Source organism: Dermacentor silvarum, chromosome 8 (assembly GCF_013339745.2).
Source record: "Dermacentor silvarum isolate Dsil-2018 chromosome 8, BIME_Dsil_1.4, whole genome shotgun sequence".
In the NCBI taxonomy this organism is placed as follows: Eukaryota; Metazoa; Arthropoda; class Arachnida; order Ixodida; family Ixodidae; genus Dermacentor; species Dermacentor silvarum.
The window spans coordinates 135319086-135344080 of record NC_051161.1 but is presented as its reverse complement, the minus strand read 5'-3'; the positions used below and the strand labels follow the sequence as shown (position 1 = coordinate 135344080).

Sequence of the window (24995 nt, the reverse complement as noted above, 5' to 3'; positions counted from 1 at the left end):
CTGCGTGACGAAAGTATGCTCTCCTTAATTTTAAAGTTCTATAGTTCCAGTATAACTAGTATAACTATAGTTCGAGTTCCTGTGGTAGAAACGACCATGGACCAGACCAACGCTACGAGAGCTCGAGGCCAGAACCCTTCCGACGAGCGCGGTGAGCCCTCCTGTTCGGCCATCGCCGTCCACCTCCCACAGTACTGGGACCAGCATCCCTCGGCGTGGTTTCTTCAGGCCGAATCGCGATTTCAAGTCGCTGGTATCTGCTCTCAAGGCTCAAAGGTTTATTACGCCGTTGAAGCGCATTCACCCGCCGCCACTGACTAAGTATCAGATTTGTTGAACGCCCCACGGTCTACCGCCGCCTATGATGATCTCAAGGCAGCCCTGCTACAGGACACAGCAGCTTCACAGCGTTGTCGCATCGAGCAGGTTCTGTCCGCTGAAGAACTCGCGGCGACCGACGCCCTAGTCAACTTTTTCGCCGAATGAGGCAGCTGCTCGGAAACAACGCGAGCTCCATCGACGACGCGCTGTTGCGCGAATTGTTTTTGCAGCGACTCCCGGCTAACGTGCAGATGGTCCTGGCGACAGCCTCTATTATGGATCTTACCCGACTTGCCACTTTGGCCGACAAAGTCATGAAAGTAGCCACCCCAACCATCGCAGCCACCACATCGTCTCCGGGTGACAATACAACTGCCCTGCTAACCCTTCCCTGCTCTTCGGCAGTGCAATATGCGCTCGACTCCTGGTGTGACCGTCTGGAAGGCATCATCTGTGGAGCGGAACATCGCCGCACGTCATCTCGACGCCCACGCAGCCGTAGTTCCAGCAAATCAAGACGCACGGGCACCCGCGATGAAACATCAACTACAACGTCTGGCGTTTGCTACTACAACCGCTGTTTTGGAAACGACACTCGTCACTGTCGGCCTCCCTGCGCTTGGTAGGGAAACAGGCCGGCCGATCTCTAACGGCGACGAGTGGTCCGGCCCAACACACAACTAGCCTTTTCTACGTGACGGACGGAGTTACGGGACAACGGTTCTTAGTCGACACAGGAGCTGACGTCAGCATTCTCCCCGCCTCCACTCCGACGGAAAAACAGCACCTGTGCTGTTTTTGCAAGCCGACAACGGCATCAGGATTCCAGTTCTCTCTTCACGCTCCGTCATGCTAAACCTTGGCCTTCAACGAGCGTACCGCTGGGTGTTCCTGGTTGCAGATGTCACATCGTGCAGTCATTGGAGTAGACTTCTTACACTACTACGGACTCCTTGTCGACGTTCAACGACGCCATCTCATCGACTCGGTAACCCAGCTATCCGTTCCCGGCGTCCCATCATCAGGCACATCGCCGATCGCGCCTATTTCTGCAATGGTGGACGAACCTTTCGCCGCGCTCCTACGCGAGTTTCCCGCCTTGACGCGCCTGCCGGACTGGACGCAACCGGTGCAACATGACGTGTGCCACCACATCGTCACCTCCGGCCCACCAGTCTATTCCGACCGCAGCGTTTTTCCCCGGAGAAACTCAAGATCGCTCGCGCGGAGTTCGAACACATGCTGTAACTTGACATCATCCGCCCTTCCTCCAGTAATTGGGCATCACTATTTCACATGGTGCCTAAGAAGGCGGGAGACTGGCGCCCATGCGGTGATTACCAGGCACTAAACAACGTTACAGTGCCTGATCGCTACCCTCTCCTGAACATTCAGGACTTCACGATAGCGTTGCACGGTGCGACTATCTTTTCTAAGATCGATCTCGTTCGCGCCTATCATCAACTACCGGTCGCTGTAGAAGACATTTCCAAGATCGCCATCACCACACCCTTCAGTCTTTTTGAATTTCTCCGCATGCCTTTCGGCTTACGGAACGCGGGCCAATCCTTTCAGCGTTTCATCGATTCGGTCACCCGGGGCCTGCCTTTCGTTTTTGCATACATTGACGACCTTCTCGTCGCAAGCTCTTCCGCAGAAGAACATCTTCACCACTTGCGGTTGTTCTTTTCTCGCCTTGCCAGTAAAGGAATTGTCATCAACGTCGCCAAGAGCGAATTCGGTCAACCGGAACTCGAATTCCTCGGTCACATCGTCGACGCTAACGGCATTCGATCACTGCCGCCCAAGATTCGCGTCATCGAAGACCTGCCCCGACCGACCACACTCACCAAGCTTCGCCAATTTCTCGGATTCGTCAATTTGTACCGCTGATTCATTACCGATTGCGCACGACTTATGGCTCCACTAGACGCTCTGCTGGTGAACGAACGTAAACAAGTGCTTCAGTGGAATGAAGAGGCCACCGACGCTTTCACAATAGTCAAGTTTGCTCGCGCCGACGCCATGTTGCTTATACACCCCAACCAGTGGCGTAGCCAGAAATTTTTTTCGGGGGGGGGGGGGGGGCTCAAATTGCAACGCGGCCTCCTCCTTATAAAAGTTGTCGAGGCATCAAATTCATGAATAATAACTGCATTGCTATTGCCAACGCCATTGTATATTAGGTGCTGAAATCGAATTATTTAACGCTACGCACAGTCAAGACAAGTAAATTATTTGTTTGTTTCATAAAAGAATACCTTCGTATGTCCCAAAAATTGTGGCAGCAATAACTGATATCAATGCTTCCGCGTTTCTTTTTTTTTTTGGTCTATCCAATAAGCAAGGAAAATATCACGCGAACTTTACAACTATATCAGTTCGAAACCAGCAAAGCAGTGCATGCAGCTGGTATGAAAAACGTAAAGGCCATAAAATGAACAAGTTGACAAATATTTTGATGAATCTTTTTCATTTAACAACCTTGGTTACATTTTTGTACATATGCAACGGCCAGGGAAAAACCTCAATGACCCTGTCCTTCGTTGCAATGGATTGCGCAGGAGCAGCTGTTACCGGTCGTATATTGTAATTGCACCGAAATTATAGTTGCAACAACGAATACATCTAAAAAGCAGAAGTTCCGCAAAATATACATTAGAAATGCGAAGATAGAATGGAATATACAAATGCCAAGATAAACGGCAAGAAAGTGTCGCGTGAAACCAAGTTCGCTGCTTGTGTACACAAAACCTCGCAACAAGATATTTAAATATACGTATAAGTCTGCAATAAATCTACGTATCTAAGGAAACGTCATTGTATATAATGCGTCAAACAAGACAAATAAACATGTTGCGCAGTCACAGATAGTAAACTTCACGCATACGAGTGTAAAGACAGACGATCCAGACAAGAACAAAACTATGATCTCAGAAATTGTGATATGCATTTGGGCCATGCTGCGATCGCGACAGCACCGTGTAGCTCGAATAAGAGAAAAAGAATGCAGAAATTAATACGAAAATGCATCTTTTAACTGCCTGCACAGTGGCAACAATTCTTCTGCACCCAAAGTCAAAGAAGGCTAATGCTTCGTTTCAAAAAAGAAGTAAATACATGTAGCTAAAAAGGAAACAAAAGGACAAACGAAAGCCACAGATGATGCGGCAATTTGATTTACCTAACATCCGAGTGCGTTTTTGGGAAACGCCGCGTGTGCCGGGCTTTCAATGAGCAAGGTTTGTCAAAATGGGTTATTGATGTCCCCGTAATTTTTGTATTTTCAGGATAATTTTGATCATCATGCTAAGTGTTTCAATAAACGGTGAAAATTTCCGTGGTTTTAAAAGCTAATGAACAGTCATACGTTTTCATAATTACAAGCTTATATAGGAACGCGAAGGAACAGATATTTTTACAGGCATTGATTTTTGCTGCTTCGCTATCTAAACGATAAAATTCACTCGGTGGGGAGGTTTAGCGAAGCGTTCAGTAACTTCGGACACGTTGATGGCGACATCTCTGTGGGCGTATAGAAGCGCCAGCATAACCATGCGTTCCTCATTGTAAAGCGCAAGTGGTTTTTTTAGTAATCTCATGTTTGAAAATCCCTCTGCGCTGGCAGTGGCACTGGAAGGGCGACTAGAATATGCAGCAGTTTGTACTAGAGCACTGCACGGGCCGATTTTTTCAGCCCGGACCCGGCCCGGGCCCGTTTTTACGTTGGGCTGCCCGCCCGAGCACGACCAAAACTTTTATGGCCAGACCCGGCCCCGGCCCGGGCCCGGAAATAATCTACGTTACCTGCCCGGCCCGGCCCGCCACCCCTTTACCTTAGGCCCGAGGCCCGGCCCGAGACCGGCTCGAAACCGGCCCGAACCCGGCCCGAGACCGAAAAATACATGTTTGTCAGAGTTGAGACTCGCTGAACGTTACATGCACACCACCAGAAAGCCCGAGCCCGGCCCGGGCCCGGGTCAAAAAGCACACGCCGTTCCCGAGCCCGGCCCGAGCCCGTGAAAAAACTGCTCTACCCGGCCCTGCCCGGCCCACGGGCCTGGCCGGGCCCGAGCTTTCGGGTAAGCCCGAGCCCGTGCAGTGCTCTAGTTTGTACACACGTACATATAACCTGCAGTCTCCATAAGAGAGGGCATCTATTCATGTGCTAAAACCCAAAAACACTTCGATATCGTTTCCTCAGCACCACGCTCGACAAGATAGACAGCCGTCCTCTTACGCAAGCCACAATTCTTGGTCCCTGGTCCCAGCCGACGTCGGAACGAACTGCTTTAAAAGCGCTATTACGCTTTTTAAAATAAACAGGACTTAGTGAAAAACTATAGAATGTGCGGACTGAAACGTTTCTTTTAGTTTTCTTTTTAATCTTCTTTTGTTTTCTAATCTTTTCTGCCCTTAACCCATCCGACTGTGCAGAGTAGCCAATCGGACACTTAATCTGGTTAACCTCTGTGCCTTTCACCTCTTCTTTTCCTTCCTTCCTTCCTTCGATATCGTTGACATCCTTGTTTAATTACCTTGCACAAACAGTAAGCTGCTCGATTCCAGCAATATCCGTCGTTTCGTCAGCAAGTACGGAGAAGCAGCCTTCAGCGTTCACTTTTGCCTCTAGGCTTTCTTTGATAATTTCACCACAAAATTCTATAATTTGGTTTTGTACGTCTGGTTTAAATACGAGGCATTACTGGGGCAACTTTCCAAATGGTTCTTCAGATGTGTATCTCCCAACTCAGCTCGCATGCGAAGAAGCGCTCCGGAAATACCAGTATTTTCAGCGGGGGCTTTGCTTAAATCCATAGGACCAGTGTCCCTATCGCCACGGAGAGCAAGACCTTGTCGCCCGCAAAAAAGAACTGTCTCAAATTAAATAGTCCTTTGAGTTTCTTCTGTTTTCTCTTATTTTACTTTGCCTGCCCTGGTCCAGCTTATCGATCATATTGGGCGCGCTTCCTGAAAATGTTTGGAGAAAATTATCAGATGCCAGCTGACAGTCACGGTGATATTTAATATTTTCCTGCGTGGAAGACTGCGAGCGCGTGCTTCCATTTCTGGAACGGCTTGGACACGCGCGTTCGAGTGCGTGCATGTTGGCCCAAGTTTATAAAAACATTAAACCCAGAAAGTTCCAGAATAAAAAATCAGAAGCACGCCTTTGGAAATGTCAGTGCACTTTTCGCGTCAAAAAGTGTATGAGAAATTTATACCCATCAAGTTTCGGAATTGAAATCCATGCGCTCCGTAGATTCCAGTGCTGCTATGAGATGCCGCGATGCGCCCGCTCGCTATCGAAAATCCCTTGAAACTTTGTGCTCGGCTGGAGCTCCTTAGCTTATGTGACTCCAGGTGCATGGGCGTTTCCACGAAATCCAGCCCGAGTTCGCAATTTTCGCGCCGAAATGTCTTTTTGAGTGTCAAAAAGACATTGTAGACAAAATCCACAATGATTTCCGGTGCCGGTGGTTGTTTTGGTCGGCGGTGCATGACAGCACGAAAAAATTTCGGGGGCGGGGGGAAGAGCTGAAGCCCCATCAGCCTCCCCCCTGGCTACGTGCCTGACCCCAAGCCAGACGCGCCCACAGCCATCATGACCGACGCTTCAAGCACCGCCGTTGGTGCAGTTCTGCAGGAAGTCATCGACAATGCGTGGCATCCACTCGCCTTTTTATCCAAGAAACTGAAGCCTGGGCAGTCCCGCTACAGCGTGTTTGGCCGTGAATTACTCGTAGTTTACTGGGCTATCAGACCTTTTCGCCATTTCGTAGACGGCCGTGCATTTACTGTCTCGACAGACCACAAACCCCTTGTGCACGCAATGAACCGTTCGGCGTCCTGTTACTCGTCCCGCGAGAGTCGACACCTTTCCTACATCTCCGAGGTTGCAACAACTTTCCACCACATCAAGGGCACCGACAACGTTCCAGCCGACATTCTGAGTCGTGTCAATACCGTTTCCACGTTGACGTCGGAGCCTTTCATCATCGATGTCGACTTACTCGCCAGTCAACAGCGTGACGACACCGAACTTCGTACACTCCGGAATTCGTCAACGTCCCTGAAATTGGAGGACGTCGTTGTGACTCCAGATGGTACGTTCGTCGTCTGCAACACTTCTACCGACACACCCAGGCCATACATTCCGGCATTCCTTCGCAGACGTCTGTTCGAACCATGCACAACCTGTCGCATCCTGGCATACGCGCGACACAGAAGCTTCTTTCCAGTCGTTTCGTTTGGCCTCGGCTAAATGCACAAGTTCGCGATTGGGTTCACTGCTGTTTGTCGTGTCAACGCTCTAAGATCCAGCGTCACCCAATTCCACCTGTGAAGTCTTTTCTTCCACCAGATGGTCGTTTTGACACCGTACACTTGGACCTCGTCGGTCCTCTCGCACCTTCGAACAGTTACTGCTACCTATTGGCATGCATACCGCTATACACGGTGGCCAGAAGCTACACCTATATGTGACAACTCAGCGCCCACTGTTGCAGCAGCTTTCGTGTCTACATGAATTGCAAGGTTTGGCTGCCCATCCACAATAGTCACCGATCGCGATCGGCAGTATGACTCAGCACTATTCAACGAGCTACTCAAACTACTCGGAACGACACGTTTTCGCACGACTGCTTACCAGCCGCAGTCCAATGGACATGTTAAACGTTTTCACCGACATCTCACGGCCTCCCTTAGGGCGCATGAATCGCCGGAGAAGTGGGTTCTACATTTGCCTCTCGTCTTACTTGGCATCAGAGCCTCACTCAAGAGCGACTTAGGTTGCTCCTGTGCTGAGCTAGTCTACGGCACTCACCTATGCCTTCCATGCGATTTCTTTGTCGCCCCCAGCTAAACACCTACGCCATTGCTGCTGATTACGTTGCCGAACTGCAAGCTTTCTTCAGCCAGATGCGCCCCGTGCCTACACGTTCGGAAGAAGCAAGGTCTCCGTACGTTTCTCCCGCACTCACCTCTGCTACCCACGTTTTAGTGCGTAACTGTGCCGTGCAGAAGCCTTTGCAGCCACACTACTGCGGGCAATATTGTGTTCTAGAGCATCGTCCGACGACTTTTTTCGTGAACGTCAACGGCCGAACAGACACAATTGCCCTGGAACGTCTCAAACCGGATTACATTGAAGCACCCGCGCCATCGGCCCCACCAATGTGCGACGCAACCCTGCCGCATCCATCGACGCCGCCTCCGTTCACGACACCCAAGACAAGCGCCAAGACACGCCGCGTCACGTGGACTTTTCATCGTTCGTCGAAAGTTCCTCCTCTAAGTGGGGGGGAGGAGCCCTCTGTAGCTGCAGCAGCCTCGGCGTCGCATGAAAATTACGTAGATGCTCGCGTCTAAACAAGGCATGAGCGGCTGGCACGCTTCGGCACGGGCTAGCGTTCCGAAAGAGATTAAAAATGCTACGCTAAGAGATCGGGTGCAGGTTTTACCTCTCCCGAGAAAGCCCGCGACTTTACCGGTCTACGTGGTCGCTCGTCGCCACAAAGTTATTGCGCCTTGATCTGTCCTCCAAGTCGTCCAAGCGTGAGACTATGGTGTCTTGCTGCTTTTCCAACCGCTGAACGCTCTCTTGAATTATGGCGAAATCATTGCAAACAAATTCTAGTGCATCAGATTTACTTTTAAGTGATTCAAGGCGGCGGAAGATATCCTTTAGCTTGCGTTTTGGCTAGTTTTCACATCCTTCATACCTGATTTTTAACTCGGACTGACCCTTAGCAAGCTCGACTGTTGCCTTCTTTGTGTTTTTAAGCATTAATAATATGGTGCTCTTCTGATCAGAATGGGGTTCGGAAACACTATTCGAGACAGGGACATCCTGAGCTGACTTCTGCATCTTTGGAGGCCCCGCGTTTTCCTTGACATCCCCGCATTGCAACAACAACAGCACTACGTCGAGGCAATCACACACGGTAGCATGTAAGAGAAGTGGGCGTGGGAGCAGCAAAAGGGAGCGATTGTCACTCCGTTTAGCACACAGAGACAAATTGTTGCGCACGTGCGGAGCGAAGAAAAGTTGCGCATGAGGCATTGTGCAACGATTGCTGCTCACATGCCCACTGAAGGAGAAGCTCAACAGCAAGCTGCTCTGGAAGGGGCTGAGAAAGGGCGGTAATTCAGACGGTGCCGTCGTTCTAGAAGCGATGGCGTGTCCGTCCAGCGGCACATCCAGGAAGGATCGAAAATTATGCAGACCACACGTGCGGGTGACGAGCTCTTGACAATCTCGGACAGCATCGACGCAGCCGCCAACGGCAGGGCAGGTATGAATGGGCGCATCAGGTTAACCAAGTGCCAGCATTAGCAAAATCTGCGGAGCGAAGAAAAGTTGCGCATGAGGCATTGTGCAACGATTGCTGCTCACATGTACACTTTGAGTACGAAGCCCTTTAGGGGCCCGGGCTGTCGGCGTCCGTCGCGCGTGATCAAGCCCGGGCTGTAGCGCCACTCCAGCACCGGCGCATCACTGCTTCGCTCGTCCCCAGGTTTAACGTTAGTGAAGCTGCATTTTTTTTCAAAGCCATGGCGCAACGAGCCACTTAGGAATTTCGCCTTAAAAAAAAGAACGAGAAAGCTCGGCTTCGTGCATAGCGTTCACGGCCAGCGTTTCCAGGTAAACATTACGGTTAAATAAGCTGCAGTTGCTAGGAAGCGTCAAGGATCTTCGAATGCTATAGCGCTCCACTCATAAAGAAGCTTAAGCGCCGTCCAAGTGTTTATTTTTTTGAATCGTTTTTAAACAATCGAAATAAATAAATAACGTTTTCACGCAGTTTCTTTAGCTATTGTTGGAGGAAAACAGCAAAAGATGAAGAAGGTTGCAAGGACATGTGTGGTCGCCAGGCTTATATGCAGACATAGAAAACGAACTTAATGGCTGCCCTAATTGCCAGGAGTATCGACGAAACGAAAAGCCAATGCAGCAGAGACAGCGCCTTTTCCGGAAAGTGCTTAGTCACGTCTGCATGTGGACTTCGGGGGGGCAGTGGCAACGTGTCTATTTTTTAGCCGTGATTGATGCCTTCAGGTATTTCGTGTGTCCGGTCCTTCAGCGGCAGCCACTATACAATGCTTCAGAACCAATTTTGCCATCCATGGCTTACCAGACGTAGTGATGAGTGTCAACGGTCTGGCGTTTGTCAGCAATGGATACAACGAGCTCAAAAAAAAAAAAAACAATTGGGGGCAGCTTCACACTAGTGTTGCGAAGACGGTGCAAACAGCGAAGCTTGCGACCCCACCTAGCTTTATCTCGACGCTGCCAAGTTTTTGCGAGGTTATGCTACGAGACTCGGCCACGTTTTGCGCAAGATTACCACGAAGTCATCGACAGCCCAAGGAGCAATGAACACTCGGTCATCTGGACGCCCAAACGCTTTTGCTTGGTTTCGCGGGCTCTTAACTCCGTATCTTCTGCGAATCGCCGATGTTTCGCCGCCGCTTCGGTGGCGCGATACTCGGTATCGGACTTTACTTATCTCACTCGCTCTTCAGTAGCGGCGCGGCGGCATTCGCAACGCACTTCCTCTTCTTCGAGAGTGACGCTCTTCTATCGCCGACGCATCTTCGCGGCGACGTGCTCGGCGCGTAGACGGTGGGGCTTTTCTGTCGCCGCGGCGGAGACGCGGAGCTATATATCCCGTGGGTCGGCGCAGTTGCGTCACAGCTTAGTTCCGCCTGTGCGCAGCCGTGGCAACCACCCCGCAGGGCGCGGTGACGTCATGGCTCGGCAAAGCTAAGGCGAAGCGATGCGGCGCGTGCGATGACGTCATGGCTCACGCAGCTGTGGCGAGGCTCGGCGCGGTTTGCCCAGCTGGGGCGAAGCGTTGCTAGGCGATGCATGGTGACGTCTTCGCCAGGCGGAGGTTTTGCGGCGTACACTCGACGGACCATCCTCGAGCTTAAACAGCTTCGCTAGTTTACAGGGGTATGTGCGATTGCGCTTGGACCCTTTCTGCAATACCTCCAGGATCGGCCCACATTTCGGGCGTACACCACCGGACTACCTCCAGTTTAAGCAGCTTCGCTGTTAAAAATGCGAATGAGAATTCCCCCATACCATCCAGCGTCTAATGGTGCGGCTGAGAGTGTAGTTGAGACATTCAAAACCAAACTGAAGAAGGACCATGTGCGGTACTTTGACACCAGCATGTGAAGAATTTTGTTTAATTATAGAACAATACAGCATAATAATGATAATAATGATCTTTATTCGTGGATTTACAGGGTACAAAATACGGACCTGCCCAAGCCGACAATGGCTTGTGGGGCAGTGTCCGGCAGCAGGGCACAAAACGGAGCATGCGCCACTGTCAATTCGTATCTGTTCATTTCTGAAGTGAAAAAAAAAACAGGGAAAAAGAAAAGAAAAAAAAAACAGGTAGGAAGGAAAAAAAGAAATTAAGCATACAAATCAAATATAACAGACTTTACGTCTTTGCAACTGCCTAACGAGAAAACATTGGTTGGGAGGTCATTTAGAGTACTTGGCACATAAAAAGCACGAACACGTTCACCGTACCTAGTGCGCACTCTAGGCAAAATGAAATGGCCACGTGGGCGCAGTGTACGAACAGGGACGTATGGGAGGCAGAATTCATTATTCCATAGATACATAAGAATGACGCTTTCTTTAAATAACAATCTGAAGGAAGGCATGCGTGATGACAAAAAGAGATTAGAGTTGTTGGGAATTTGAACACCATACATTACGGCACGAATTATAGATTTTAGTAAGCAATCAACTCTTTTGCGCCAAAACACTGAACAAAAGTAAAAAGAACAAATTCCAAAGCGCAGCACACTGTATGCTAATGTGTGAGCTATCATTTTCCTTATATAAACAGGGCATAATGCTTTGATAGAGTATAGTATACATGCTATTTTGCGCAGCCGGTCACAAACGTTAGCCAAATGACTATCCCAAGACATACTTGAATCAAAGTGAACACCCAGATATTTGACACTTGAGAAGTATGGAATAGGAGAGCAGGCACAATTATTACACTGAGGAGAATGAAGAAACAAGGGAGTGATGCGAGAAACACGTTTTAGGGGATTATGGAAACATACAAGTTTAGTTTTATTTTGATTGATAGAAATTAAGTTATTAATGTACCAACTCATGACATTTACTGTGTCAACTTGTAATTCAGTCACAGCTTGATCGTAATTAGCATGACGCGATACCAGAAGCGTGTCGTCAGCATACTGGAAAACTCGGCAATGAAGAATGGACTGAGCGAGATCGTTAACGTATAAGTTAAATAGAAGGGGTGCTAAAACCGATCCCTGAGGAACACCGCTGGACAACTGTGTGGGCCTACTTTTAATATTCCCGATTACTACAACTTGACTCCGACAATGCAAGTAATTCTTAAGGAGAGACAGGAAAGGCCCTCGGAAGCCATAGCTATGAAGTTTACAAAGTAAGACATCGTGATTCACGGAATCAAAAGCTTTGGATACGTCTAAAAATAATGCGCAAGCAAATTCGCTGCTTTCAAGAGCATTATTAAGGAAATCAGTTAGCTCATCTAGCGCTAACTTAGTGCCGCGCCCGGAGGTAAATCCATATTGGTTGGCCGATAAAAGGTTATGTGCATCAATGAAGGTTTGCATTACCTGAAAAATATGCTTTTCAAATATCAAAGCAATGCACGAAAGTATGGAAATAGGTCTATAGTTTGTGACAGAATTCACCTGCCCACTTTTGAAAAGGGGAACCACAAGTGCTTCCTTAAGGCCAGATGGCATGATTTGTGTTGCTATAATGTCGTTTATGATAGCTAAGAGAACACTCTTCAGAGCCGCGAAGTTTCTGCGAAGAACGTCAGCAGACACGCCATCCAGTCCAACTGACTTGCCCTGTTTGATGTTAAAGAGGATATAGCGAATATCTTCTTCAGTGCACTCTGGTAGAAAGGCAGACACAGCCACCGATGGCGGCCCAGGATAACTAGTATTACTAGACCAGTTTGTTGCAGCAGACGAAAAAAAAAATGTTGAATTGGTCCGCTAGGACAATAGACGGAGGTCCAAAATTTTTAGCAATGGTTTCATACGCACCTTTGCGTGGACGACCCCTTAACTCATTAACAACAGACCAGGCCTTGGATGGATTATTTCTAGATTCAGAAAACTTATTTTGGAAGTGTTTTCGTCGTCCAGCTCCAAGCACCGCGGTAACCTTATTGCGAGCCATCTTATACGCTGCGCGAAAAAACTGATTTTTAGGGGAACGACGATAACGCGCCCAAGCATATTCCTTTTCTGCTATAACGGATAAGGCACTTCCGCTTATCCATGGGCAATCCGGTTTTCGTTGTTTTATGACGACCACCTTTCTACACGAGTTCACAATCTGCGTGTAAACAGTAGTAAAAGATTCATACAGTTTGCTTGCAGGAACTTCCGCAAGAAAAGATCGCCAATCGTAATGCTGTAACGACAAGTCAAGCTTCCTGTTATCAACGACGTCAATTTCTGATATAGCTTTCTGGACGGTAATACGCTGCGACGAAATAAAGCTGCACCCCACAAAGAAGTGGTCCGACAGCTTTTGCTCAACAATAAACGGGAAAACCTGGTCGTTCTCGGAACGGACGTTCACGTGATCTAGGCATGAAGACACGAGTGATGCGCCCAAAACTTCGACACGTGTCGGGAGGTTGATAACGGCTTCTATCCCAAAGTCAGCGAGCGTGTTCAAGTATTCAGTTACGATGTGCCTTTCTTTTTTCAGCCGATCAATGTTAACATCACCTATCATGCACACATGACCAGATGGAAAAGCAAGTAGTCGCAACTCATCTACAAACTTTCTGACGCTTTGGTTTGGAGGTCTATAAATAGCGAGCAAAGTGATGGCAAAATGTTGTGTGTGAATACGAAGCGCTAGCGATTCAGCAGTTGTAAATGTTATATTCAGAGGACTTGAAATCCAGCATTCTTTGATAAAAACAGCAATTCCACCACCACGGCCGTCTTTCCGTGTAAAAAAATGATTGTGATAACCTTGGAGGGAAAATAGACCAATATGCTCTTGCCCAATATTAATTTCAGTTAAGACAAAAACATCAGCTATGTCACGCACAGCAACAACTTGGAGACAAAATTCATTCCAGTGCTTGCGAATACTGCGCACATTTACGTGAAAAATAGTGAAAGTGCTTTCACCAACTTTTGAAAAGGTATTGGTGAAAGAAGGAAAGTCTCGGAATTGTTCACACGTAGCCATGGCTCAAAGAAAAGACTACAAAAGGCAAAAAAAAAAGAATAGTCAGGCTAGCTGAGACAAGTCAGATAGGCTCGTTATACGCAGGATTGGGTCACCTTCTTTCTTCCGAGCGTAAATTCTTCCGTGTTTAACCCACACGAATTTGAAATCCACTTCCTTAGCCTTAGATTTCGACGCCCAGAACAATTCTCTGTTGTATTTTGTCAAGTTCTCGACAAAGAAAATGAAGGGCTCCTTTCTCTGCGCCAAATGACGCAATTTCTTCCGCCCTGCCAGCCAGCTGTCCCGTATGCCCGCCGAAAGAAAGCGGACCAAAACTGGCGCTGGTTTCCTGCCCTTCCCAGGCAACCGGTGCACGGATACGACATGGCCAGGAAGAAATGCGTCAATGCCCAGCTGAGCAGCCAGCCCGGAAACGGTAGCAGTCAAGTTCTCGCCAGGACTTTGGGGTAAACCGTGAATTTCCAGGTTCGATGACCTACTATACTGCTCAGAGGCGTTCATTTCACTTCGAAGGCTTTGAATGGCAGCTTCTTGCCAAGCGACTTGGTCCTCAAGTATCGCCGCTCTCGACGACAATGCCGAGATGTTTTTGTCACGAGTAGCTGCTTCTTGCAGCAAGGAATCATATTTACTTGACAGGAACTCAACCGAGTCGTGTATTTCCTGCATTTTTGTATTCACTGCTTCAATCTCAGACTTCAAGCACAGCAACTCGTCTATCTTTGATGGAATCAAGGAAAGCGCGTCGACTTGTTCGCGAATGGAATCCAGCAACGATAGCTTCTCGGCAATAGCTGTTAGCTGACTAGAGCTACCTTGGGACGCATCTCCTGACCTGCATGTTTTGCACCGCCACTTGTCTCTCCTTTTCGCGCTCATGGCCGAAAAGGTGCCCTCAGCCACACCAGAGCACTCCTGTTCGAGGTGATACAACGATGCACAGCTAGAGCACTCCATGTATCGGTCCTCGTCAGAAAACCTATCCCCGCACTGAGTGCACTTCTTTCCCTCCATCACATGCGCATACGATAACAACAACAGAAAACACACACACACACACACACACACACACACACACACACACACACACACACACACACACACACACACACACACACACACACACACACACACACACACACACACACACACACACACACACACACACACACACACACACACACACACACACACACACACACACACACACACACTCGCGGTCACTCAATCAAGTGGCAGTTCAGCAGTCAGCGGCACGAGAGGGGCACAGGAACGAGGCGATAGCGAAATCAGCTCACCTGCAGTAACAAAATGAGTCGTTTAGGGCCAGCTCTGGACGTGCCGCCGACTGCATAGCCTCCTATATTTTTTAAAAAATATAGGAGGCTATGAATACAGCATCACCTTAGAAGTCCTGCATCGGCCGGGCTGCTGATGGGCAGCGAAGTGAAGGCTTCTTTGATAGGCTGCATCCGGATTTGAGAGTTCGGGTTGGGTGAAAGCAGTTGCAACAAAATAATAATAATAATAATAATAATAATAATAATAATAATAATAATAATAATAATAATAATAATAATAATAATAATAATAATAATAATAATAATAATAATAATAATAATAATTTTATTTCAATCAACTTGGTGGAGGAGGCTGCAAGTTAAAGGAGAGGGCTATCAAGAATGCAAGAAGAGGGGGGCTGCGTCAGCCGGGCACGAGCGTATGGGTATGAAACTTCAAACCTGGACCACCATTTGTGAGTGTCGTGAATATCGGCGCAGCAAGAAGTGCATCATCTGCGTCAGTGATCCTCGAAGATGGCTCCACATGGATATGCCACGGTGACCACTTGGTGCCACGGGCATCAGAAGCATCGCATCAGGAGCAGCGGCAGCATAACCAGGATGGAACAAGTGAGACTGGCGCGGAATTAGAGGAGGTGCAGCAACCAGGAATGACACTGACAACCGATATGTCCAGCGCACGAGAACCAGTGGTGGATGAATCCAGTGGGTTGGCAGAATCAACATGTAACCCAGCAGTCAGTCTGGCGTATCAATTACAGTCACTTAGGAGGTCAACCAGGCAACGCCGTCCAGATGCGCGTTATTCCCCCTGAAGGTTGAGCTTTTTTGTGTATGGGAAAGGATTGTTATGTTGTATTGCAGAGCCACCACGAGGTGCTGCTCGCGCTTTTGATGGCAGTGCAAACCGTACAAGGAGGCAAGCATCGGCGAGCGTCGGCAGTCGCAAACGAGCAGCTCGTGCGTAACATGCGTACCGAATAAACGCTCTACATGTTCCTGTTTAGCTTGCTTTCATCTGATCAATTACCTGGCTAATTGGAGAAGAATAGTTGAACAAGGTTTTAATTTTTGAATTAATTGTGTGACATCCCATGGGAGAACTGTTATTGCGTTGTCAAATATTCGATGCTCTCATTAGCAGCGCGCTTTATACTGCATATACAGGGTGTCCCAACATTCATGCACCAATATTTCAAAATATGCAAATGCCACGTAACTGGAGAAAACCAAGGTGATGTTTGCCTTTGCTTGGAGATACTCAGATATTTTTTTGCATTCTACTTAATTACATAATTAGTCTTAACTAATTAATCAACCTCTCAAATATAATTAGAAAAAATTGTCAATGAGAAAATTGTAGAGCAACATGAAACACTCATGACACAGCTTTCTGTTGCTCAATATGTGCTGCATAAAAGTGTTTTTTCGAACGCTTGTGGGCGAGCGAGGCGGTGCAAGCTTCCAGACGCCCGGGAACCCACGTATATACTGACGGGTCTTTTACGTCTACATCAGCGGGAGCGGCAGGTGTGGGGTTGACACCGCGCGACAAAATAGTCGCCGTGCTGCACCGCCTCTACCCGACGCTCCACAGCTACCTCTGCCCACTCTGCAACGTTCCCGAGAACCTGGCACACTTGCTCTTGGAATGCCCATGGCATGAAGACAGCGAAATGCAGCCGGAAACGGACGCTAACAGAGCACCACAAGCAAACGAAGACCACCTATTCGAAACGTGGGAGGCCAAGCTCGCCCTCGGGGACCTGGAAGACCAACGACAACTCGTCGCCAGGGCCAAGAGGGCAGCCGAAGCCAGAGGGTTCCTGGACTAAGGAACCTTCCCACCTCAGGGCGATACCAGGCCTCGCTCGGGACATCTTTTCAACAATAAACGTTTCTTTCTCTCTCTCTATCTCTGAACGTGAAATAAGCTCGCGAATACATGCTAAGCGCCTCGAGTGGCCAGTCACGCGGCATGTCACTAAACCGACATGCCACCTTTCTAAAAAACGCTGCTTTCTCTCCAGGAAGCAGCTTGGAACGCTATATAGGGTGCTTTTTTTTTGCAGCACGATCAAGGGTTAGAACGCTCGCCTTCGTGCACAGCGTTCGCCGCCAGCGTTTCTTGGTAAACGTTACGGCTACATGAAAAGGTGCAGTTCCCGGAAAGCATGAGAAGCGGTCAAGGATCTTTGAAGGCTATAGCGTCCTACTCTTTTAAACACGAAGCTTAAACCTCTCCCAAGTCTGGCGACATCTTCTGAAGAATTAAAAATATAAATCCTTGTTTATATAGGAAAACATTGTTTGTTTCGGTCAATACGAGACACGATCTCTCTATCAGCGGTCATCTCGATTCATGTTCTGAATGGTTGTTTGTCTCTTTAGGAGCGGATGTCAGTGTAGGAAATAAGAATATTCTGCACTAAATAAAGTTTTTATTCTAGTCCTACTAATGGTAGTAAATTAAGAGCACGGGGAATTCACTCGTTATTTAAACTTATTAACACTAGTTAGTTAGTTACTTCTTGCCGAAACCCACACTTTTTTTTTGCGTCTGTTCACGCGATAAAGGCGTAGTCATTGTTCATTTTCATCAAATTTCTTTATGTAGTTCTTTAGAATACGTGTATACTATTGCAAACATTGATTCCAGTTTGTGAGCTATCTAAACAATAGAATTTATAGAATTATACGGAGGCACTGCATCCGTGCATTATATTATTCCCTAATCCACGTTTTTATTACTTTTCAGTATATTCGGATGCGGTTTCATTCATCCATTTCACTGACCACCTGCTTAATATACATTCTTGTCACGGTAAGTGAAATTGCCTTTTTATTCAGGATAAAACGGTGGAGGTTGTAACGGTAATGCTTGTGACCTCCTTATACGCGGAGTTAGCCTGCCGCACTTGGTTGGTACTTGCTCCGTTCGAGTGGGTCTTTCGATGTTATGAATACTATATATGAGCTGATCAGTTCAGCCTCTCGCAGAAAGGTGAATAGGATACGTGGCACTTCGTTCCGCATTGCCCGAGGTCTTTCTTGGAAAAATAATGGTTCTGTATTCATATGAGTAAACTCTCCGACTCCCATACGCACATTACTTGCAGAACAAACGCTTTTAACCATCAAATTGATTTGCACTACAAGGTATTTCGCGTAAATTTAACCAAGCTTTAAAAAATTTTACACCTTATAACGGCATATTGTTAATTGTCATTTTGAGCTACTCGCATATTTTTAAGTACCACCAGTTGGCTAATTACCTGTCGCTCGGTGTGTATATAAGTGTATTTGTAAATACAGTAGAGGGCGTGCAAGAACATCTAATGAAGTTGTTTCCAATATGTACTCGTTTACACGGTTTTCTTGCTGTGGCTCTGAAGAAAGCCTGCGCAATAGCAAGATAAAGTGGTGTACTACTTTTCCACATTTTGAATACGAGTCCAAGAGTCCTTCCTATTCAAGTGCTATTCCATTCTATATAGAGTGAAGTATTCTAAGCTGTTGCATATTTGTTTCCTTGAAACATATTATGGATAAAATCACTTGTTGCAGTTTCTACGGAGAGAGAACCATAGATGTAAGAAATGTTCCAAATGATTCTGCTGCACGATAGCAGCAGTTGTTGCGCAGGGACAGAAGTTTCCGAGTGAATGCATATGTCGGATAACGAACTGAGGAAGCTCGCGTCACCCCTTCACCTGTCTATCTACGATGTGAACCTCTTCGAGTATTCCTGTGGCTGCTGTGCCGTCACCGACGCCACGCCTTATCGACACTTCCAGACGTACGGCCGTACTCCTCTTTTTCAAGAGCCATGAAATGCCAAGAATCCGTCATAACTTCATACTTTGCCCCTGGTGACTTTCCACGTATGCCGCCATGGGTAATCTCCAAAACACGGGTACGTCTCTCTATTCCCGGAATTTCTCGAAAATCGTGAATACCTACCGTGGGACCAGACATCTAACACTTGAATATATGTCGAAAGAATATTGCTCCTCGGTGAATGTGTATACAGACAGATCGGTCTCGTCGTATATACGAGTCTGGTGCGGCTTTCGTTGTGCCTGCGCATCAAGTCATTCGACGGTTTCACCTGCGTAACACGACGGCACAAACGTCCACGCAGCTCTAGTGGCAATCAGAGAGGCAGTTCACTGTATTTCGCAACAGCATCTTCAAGTATAAACAGTCTTCAGCGACGCAAAATCGGCTCCGCAGCTACTGAGAGTTGTAATGAAAGAAAGCTCTGACATAGTGTTGGATTTTCAAACTGCCGAGCTATACACTCTAGCGGAATAGAACGGCCACAACATTACGTTTCAATGGATGTCGAGTCAATGTAGTGTACACGGCAACGAACTGGCCGATGCCGAAGCGAAGAAAGCACTCGAAGAACGATAGTCACAGCTAGCAATTCCGTTTTCAAGAGCGGACGCCTACTGTCTTCTCTCCAGTGTCATCGGAAAATCGACAGAAAAACACTGGGACAATCCGGATAATCGACACAGAAGACTCCAGAGATTGGATCCTACCATGAAATTTAGGTTACCACCGAAAATTCAACGCAGCTCTGCGAGTATTCTGCAGAAACTGAGGCTGGAGGTAGCGTTTACGTACGGGTACGTGCACCTCATGCGACACCTCATGTGACGCGGAAGAGCGTCAAATGTTGAGCAATGACCTCACTCGTCTCGACAGCCCACCGTTGTCGGAGGACGTTATTTTAGAACCTTGACCAGGCGTTAAATCGAGTTTTAAGGCCATCGAGGTGTTCCTGGACTTTTAACAGCGAAGCTGTTGAAGCCGGAGGTTGGCCCGTATAGCATAGAGCAGAAACGGTGCCTGGCGATGCCGTCACCGCGCGTTGCCTAGCAGCCACTTGTCACAGCATCGCCTCGCTTCGCCGCCGCTCCGCATCACGGCACCGAGCTGCAGCGACTGCGCACCTGCTCCGTCTAGAAATGACGTCACTTCAGGTTGCCTAGCAATCACATGTGTATCGCTTCGCCTAGACATGTCAACGCTTCGTCAGGCGTCGTCGTAAAGGGCGTCGTGCGGCCAAGCGAGAATCAGCGCGTCGGCGGCGAGCCGATTCGGAATACCGTGCCGAAGCTACAGCCGAGGAGAGGCGCCGGTGTTGCGTCCCGAATCGGCCGGGCGCATTCTTTGATTTTTTCCCATCGAGGCAGGCCCTTTCATGAGCGTTGCCGAGACGGCGACAGTGCCAGACACCGACGAGACAGGCAAACAAGCGCCCCAACTAGGCAGTGCGCATTCTTTAGGTGCTTCCCACGATGCCACCCCCTTCATCAGCCGCCGCCTACTTGTCGACGCGGCGCAACACCAGCTGGGACGCGATGACAAAGAAGCTCACGAAGCTTGCCCCCCTTCGTTAGACGCGGGGATTAGTGCAAAGGCCATTCTCCGGACCCGGGCAAGCTGACCGTCGGAGGGCAAGAAACAGGTCACCGACTTTCGTAGAAGGAGTGTCAACCCCCTGTTTCCGGATTGCCTCGTCCTTGCTTCGAAGGTGCAACATTGGAGGCGGAGTTCAGCGAACAAGACGGCCCGTCTGATTGGCCGCATCAAGGTCATCTGATTCCCTAGTCGGGTCTACTAGGGAAGACCGATGTTTTATAAGGGGACACCTTGCGTGCAGTGGTGTGTCCTGACGAGTTCTGACATGTGCTCAGACATGTAGTGAGCTTAGACTTTCAAAGTGCTCCCCCATGGAGTGGGCTTCGATATTTGGAGCCACTGTAAATATGTAAAATAAACCCTTTTTCTCTCGCTCTTACTCCCGGACGTACCCATCCCTTTGGCTGAAGGATCACCGGCCTAAACGCTACCCGAGTCTCAACAAACTGGCAGCAGCGGCTGAATAATCTCCGACCCGCAACAACGGATGGCAGCGCTCAGATGAAACGCCAACCCGTCCATAACACCGGCGACTCGAAGATCTGAGTTTCGAGAACGTGAAGGCGAGAGTCTGTGTTTGAGTATCCAGCGTCGTCGGAATAATCTAGGTTGATCACAAGCTCCATTGTTTGCTCTATCTAGCCTTGCACCACTAGTGCAAGCTGCGCTCATTTTTAAAAAAAGTAAGGCCTGGACTGTAGGCTCTGAGTAGATCATGATTGCTAGCTAAATGTTTTACATCCTCTTTCTCCCGTCATCGTCATCATCGCCACCCATAATGTGCCTCTTCCCTCTTCCCCTTCCTCCAATGCAGAGTAGCTGGCCAGAGGAATGCACCTCAGGTCGACCTCTCTGCATTTCGTATCATTAAACATTTCTCTCTCTTTCTATCCCAATTGGTTACACTAAACCATTTGGCCAGTCTGACCATGTTTGAATCCGTTTAAAGCAGTGTACGACGCTCAAGTAAAACACTTATAATCTTATGCGAAACACAAAACGCCATTTTGCGTCCATCTGTTGACAAGCTCCTCCTTTGTTTCTTCATTGGGGCCCCAGATAAGTGAAAACACTTGTTCATCGTTTAAAGCTCCTTAGTTCTCCGAACCTCTCATTGTGAACGGCAATATATGCAAGTGTCAATATGCTGGATCTTCAAAGGCAAACTAATCGCGAAAAGAAACGGCTATACTAGCCGTGCAATGCTTGCTTGCACAAGTGGTTAATGCACTTTGGCAGACAAAATTTTAACCACAAATTCCAGCCATCAAACCCATAATTAAAAAAATCTTAATTAACGTTATTGCTACGTCATTTATGGTATGGTATATGTTTATACTTCAAACGTTATGAAAATCAATGAAAATCATATTTGATGACACTTTCACGTTTATTCTGCCAGAAGTGCTTTGTATTCCGAAATATTCATCATCAAAATTAACGGAAGGTTAGGTAACTACGCTTTCAGGGGCGTGGATCTGATACAACGTCAAGGCGTCAGAGAACGTCAACGCAACGGAAAGGGGAAAAAATTAGAGGTGACTCAGCAGTAATTGCGAGAGAAATGTGTTAGCATTACGCCGCGCCTATGTAAGGTGCCGAATACATAATGTAAACAGCGTTCACCACATTGCAAAGTGTTCAGAAGCTCACCGGACACACGACTTGCGTCTTCGAGGAGCGAAGTGAACGGAAGGTGGTCCGGAGCAGACCACCGTCAATTCACACACACACACACACACACACACACACACACACACACACACACACACACACACGCACACACGCACACACGCACACACGCACACACGCACACACACACACACACACACACACACACACACACACACACACACACACACACACACACACACACACACACACACACACACACATATATATATATATATATATAGATATATTGAAAGGTGCGCAGGCGCACCTAAAAAGCGACACTGAACATTGCACTTCGACATTTCCGCCTGGGTCCGGCCTTCATGAAGAGTGCGTGTGCAAGCACCGAGAGCTTTATATCTGCATCCCTTTGTAACAGCGACAAAAAACGGAACACAGATAAAGCGTAGGTCAGCTATCTCTCAGTGGCGTATTCATGACGCCGTTCAGTGGCGTCATGAATACCAACAGGCATACATTCAGTCAAGTCAAAAAAAAAAAAAAAAGGTACACGTACATTAAGTGTCGTCCACAAGGGAGGAGTGTGAGAACCATAAGACGGAAAGATGCAGCCAGTGGAATATTGGGGAGGTGAATTACGTGTTAGCATAGAGCATGCGAGCTGTCGCAGCTGCCCGTAGAGTGTTTCTCTTGTGCTTTGTTTGAAGTTATTGCAACCTTTGTGAGACCACGATGACGGTCAATACACTCCCACCTGATTATACGACGCCCATACTGTGAAAGTACTGAAAGTTGGGCGAGTCTTGGGCTATTCATATTGAAACTGTCTGTTGCCTTTGCCTTTGTCCTCGTTTCTTGTGTGCCCATATTGTGACCCCCACTAGCCTCTGAGTTACGCGAACTGCGTTCCAGTGCATTCTTTCTACAGGTGGTATGTTTTGTGTTAGCTGGCAAACTGTTTATATTGATTCATCTATAAGTACCTTAAAGAGCCCTCATGGGGCATTGTGTAAGGGGGCAGTGCAGTAAATGCATACTATAGTAAGCTGCTGCGACAGGCAGCAGCACAACGAGACGCTAGCTGGTGGTGGAACAACGTTTCTTGATGACACCGCTGCGATATATATATATATATATATATATATATATATATATATATATATTGCAGTGGTGAAAGGGTGTGAGAAAGGGAACGCAGACGATATCGCCGCACAGGAACCGGGGAGAAAGGGGTACACGAACGAGAGAGTGCAAGAGCGTGCGCGCGCACAGCTGGCTTGGCGGTTCCGCAGCAATGTACAACACAGAAAATACACCACGTTCATAAATATTAAAATACAATACCTTAACAAAGTAAAACATCGATCAGTGCCGAAGGCTGCGAACGAACCCAGAAAATTATATATATATATATATTGTAAGCAAATTTCACGTACTTCATCGTTCTCATTTGTATATAGCCATCATCATCCCTGTTTCTCTTCTTCTTCGTGTTTGAGCCTCGGCCGTGCCGGTGGAATAAACGGGTCTGCCAGTGCTGCCTGTCCTGGTCGTCTTCCGTCTTTCAAAGTGGTGGAGGCGCGTCAAGATCCCGACGTCCTCCTGCGTTCCTGCCCTACCTGGAGCTACGTTCCGGTCGCCGCCTGCGCCCGGCCACCCCCACAGCTATGACCACCCCTGCGTCGGCCGCCGGCACTATCGCTACCCCTGACGCTCCTGCTCCTACGACATCGGCTGCACTGACATCGTGCACCATTACCACCCCTCATCGTGATCCACCAGTCTTTGCGGGTCTCCGCGGGGAAGACGTCGACGACTGGCTCGACAACTACAACCGCGTGAGTTCGGCCAATGGTTGGACCGATAGACAGAAGTTGACTACCGTCGCGTTCTATCTGACCCACGTTGCGAAGACGTGGTATTTTAACCACGAAACTGACTTCACCGACTGGTCAGCGTTTACTACCAGCTTGCGGCAAATTTTCGCGTCTTCATCTGGCCGTTCAGAAGTCGCCAAACAGAAGCTCGCTGCGCGTGTTCAACTTCCGCAAGAGTCATATACATCGTACATCGAAGATGTCCTGGCTCTATGCCGCCGCGCCAACGTTGGAATGACGGAAGCCGAACGCATTCGCCATATTCTTAAAGGCATTGGTTCCATCGCATTCAACGCCTTAGCTGTCCAAAATCCTACCTCGGTTCAAGATATTACATCGGCGTGCCAGCGCTTGGACGAGCTTCAGGCCCTCCGTCTTCACCGTGACAGCGACCTTCCAATGCCACCTCATTCTGATTTACGTGCTCTTATCCGCTCTATTATTCGCGAAGAACTTCAGGAGCAGCAACAGCGGCGATCCACTGTTGTTCCCGCCCCATCGCCAACGTTCGACTTGCGCAACCTTGTGAAGGAGGAGGTGGCAGCCATGACGACACCGACAACGTCTGTTGCCCCAGCAGCGTTCCCGATGCCCACATACGCGGAAGTCGCTGCAATGCCACCTGCTACTGTCCCTTCTGGGCCTCCTGACCTCACCTGCGGCCATTTGGCCTCTATGGGCGCCCGAGCACCTGCTGCACCTTCGTATACTCCGTGGCGTCCACCTCGTCCGGTCTGCTTTTACTGCGGTATACGGGGCCACATATCGCGTTACTGCCGTCGCCGCCAGCTGGATGTAAGCCGAGGCTATGCCGATTTCGAGCGAGACGAGAACCGCCGACACGACGCTTACTACCCAGGCCCGTCCGCTTTTACGCAGCGTCGTTCTCCATCTCCTCCAGCGTCTGCCTCAGAGCTCCCGTTCGGCTAGACGACGTTCTCCTTCTCCCTACCGCCGCTCTGCATCACCGCTTCGCCCCATCTCCCGCCTTGCTGACCAACACTCGGAAAACTAAGGATTGCAGTTTTTGTAGGGAAAACTGCGTCCTGTCGAACTTCGGAAACACCTCCTTGTCGCCCGGCCAATATGCTATCTGTAACTCTCGAAGGTGTTCCTGTGCAAGCTCTCATCGATACTGGTGCCGCT

The 24995-nt window shown here is 48.4% G+C and overlaps 1 protein-coding gene across 1 annotated transcript in view; it reads left to right on the top strand.

Annotated features, from left to right (window-relative positions):
* Window positions 1–24995, top strand: part of LOC119462439 (sodium/glucose cotransporter) — a 62891-nt gene that overhangs the window by 6995 nt on the left and 30901 nt on the right. Inside the window, exon 2 of the mRNA XM_049672014.1 lies at window positions 17660–17725. Within this exon, the coding sequence (XP_049527971.1) occupies window positions 17669–17725 (57 nt within the window). The 5' untranslated portion in view covers window positions 17660–17668. The remainder of the gene's footprint in view (window positions 1–17659; window positions 17726–24995) is intronic.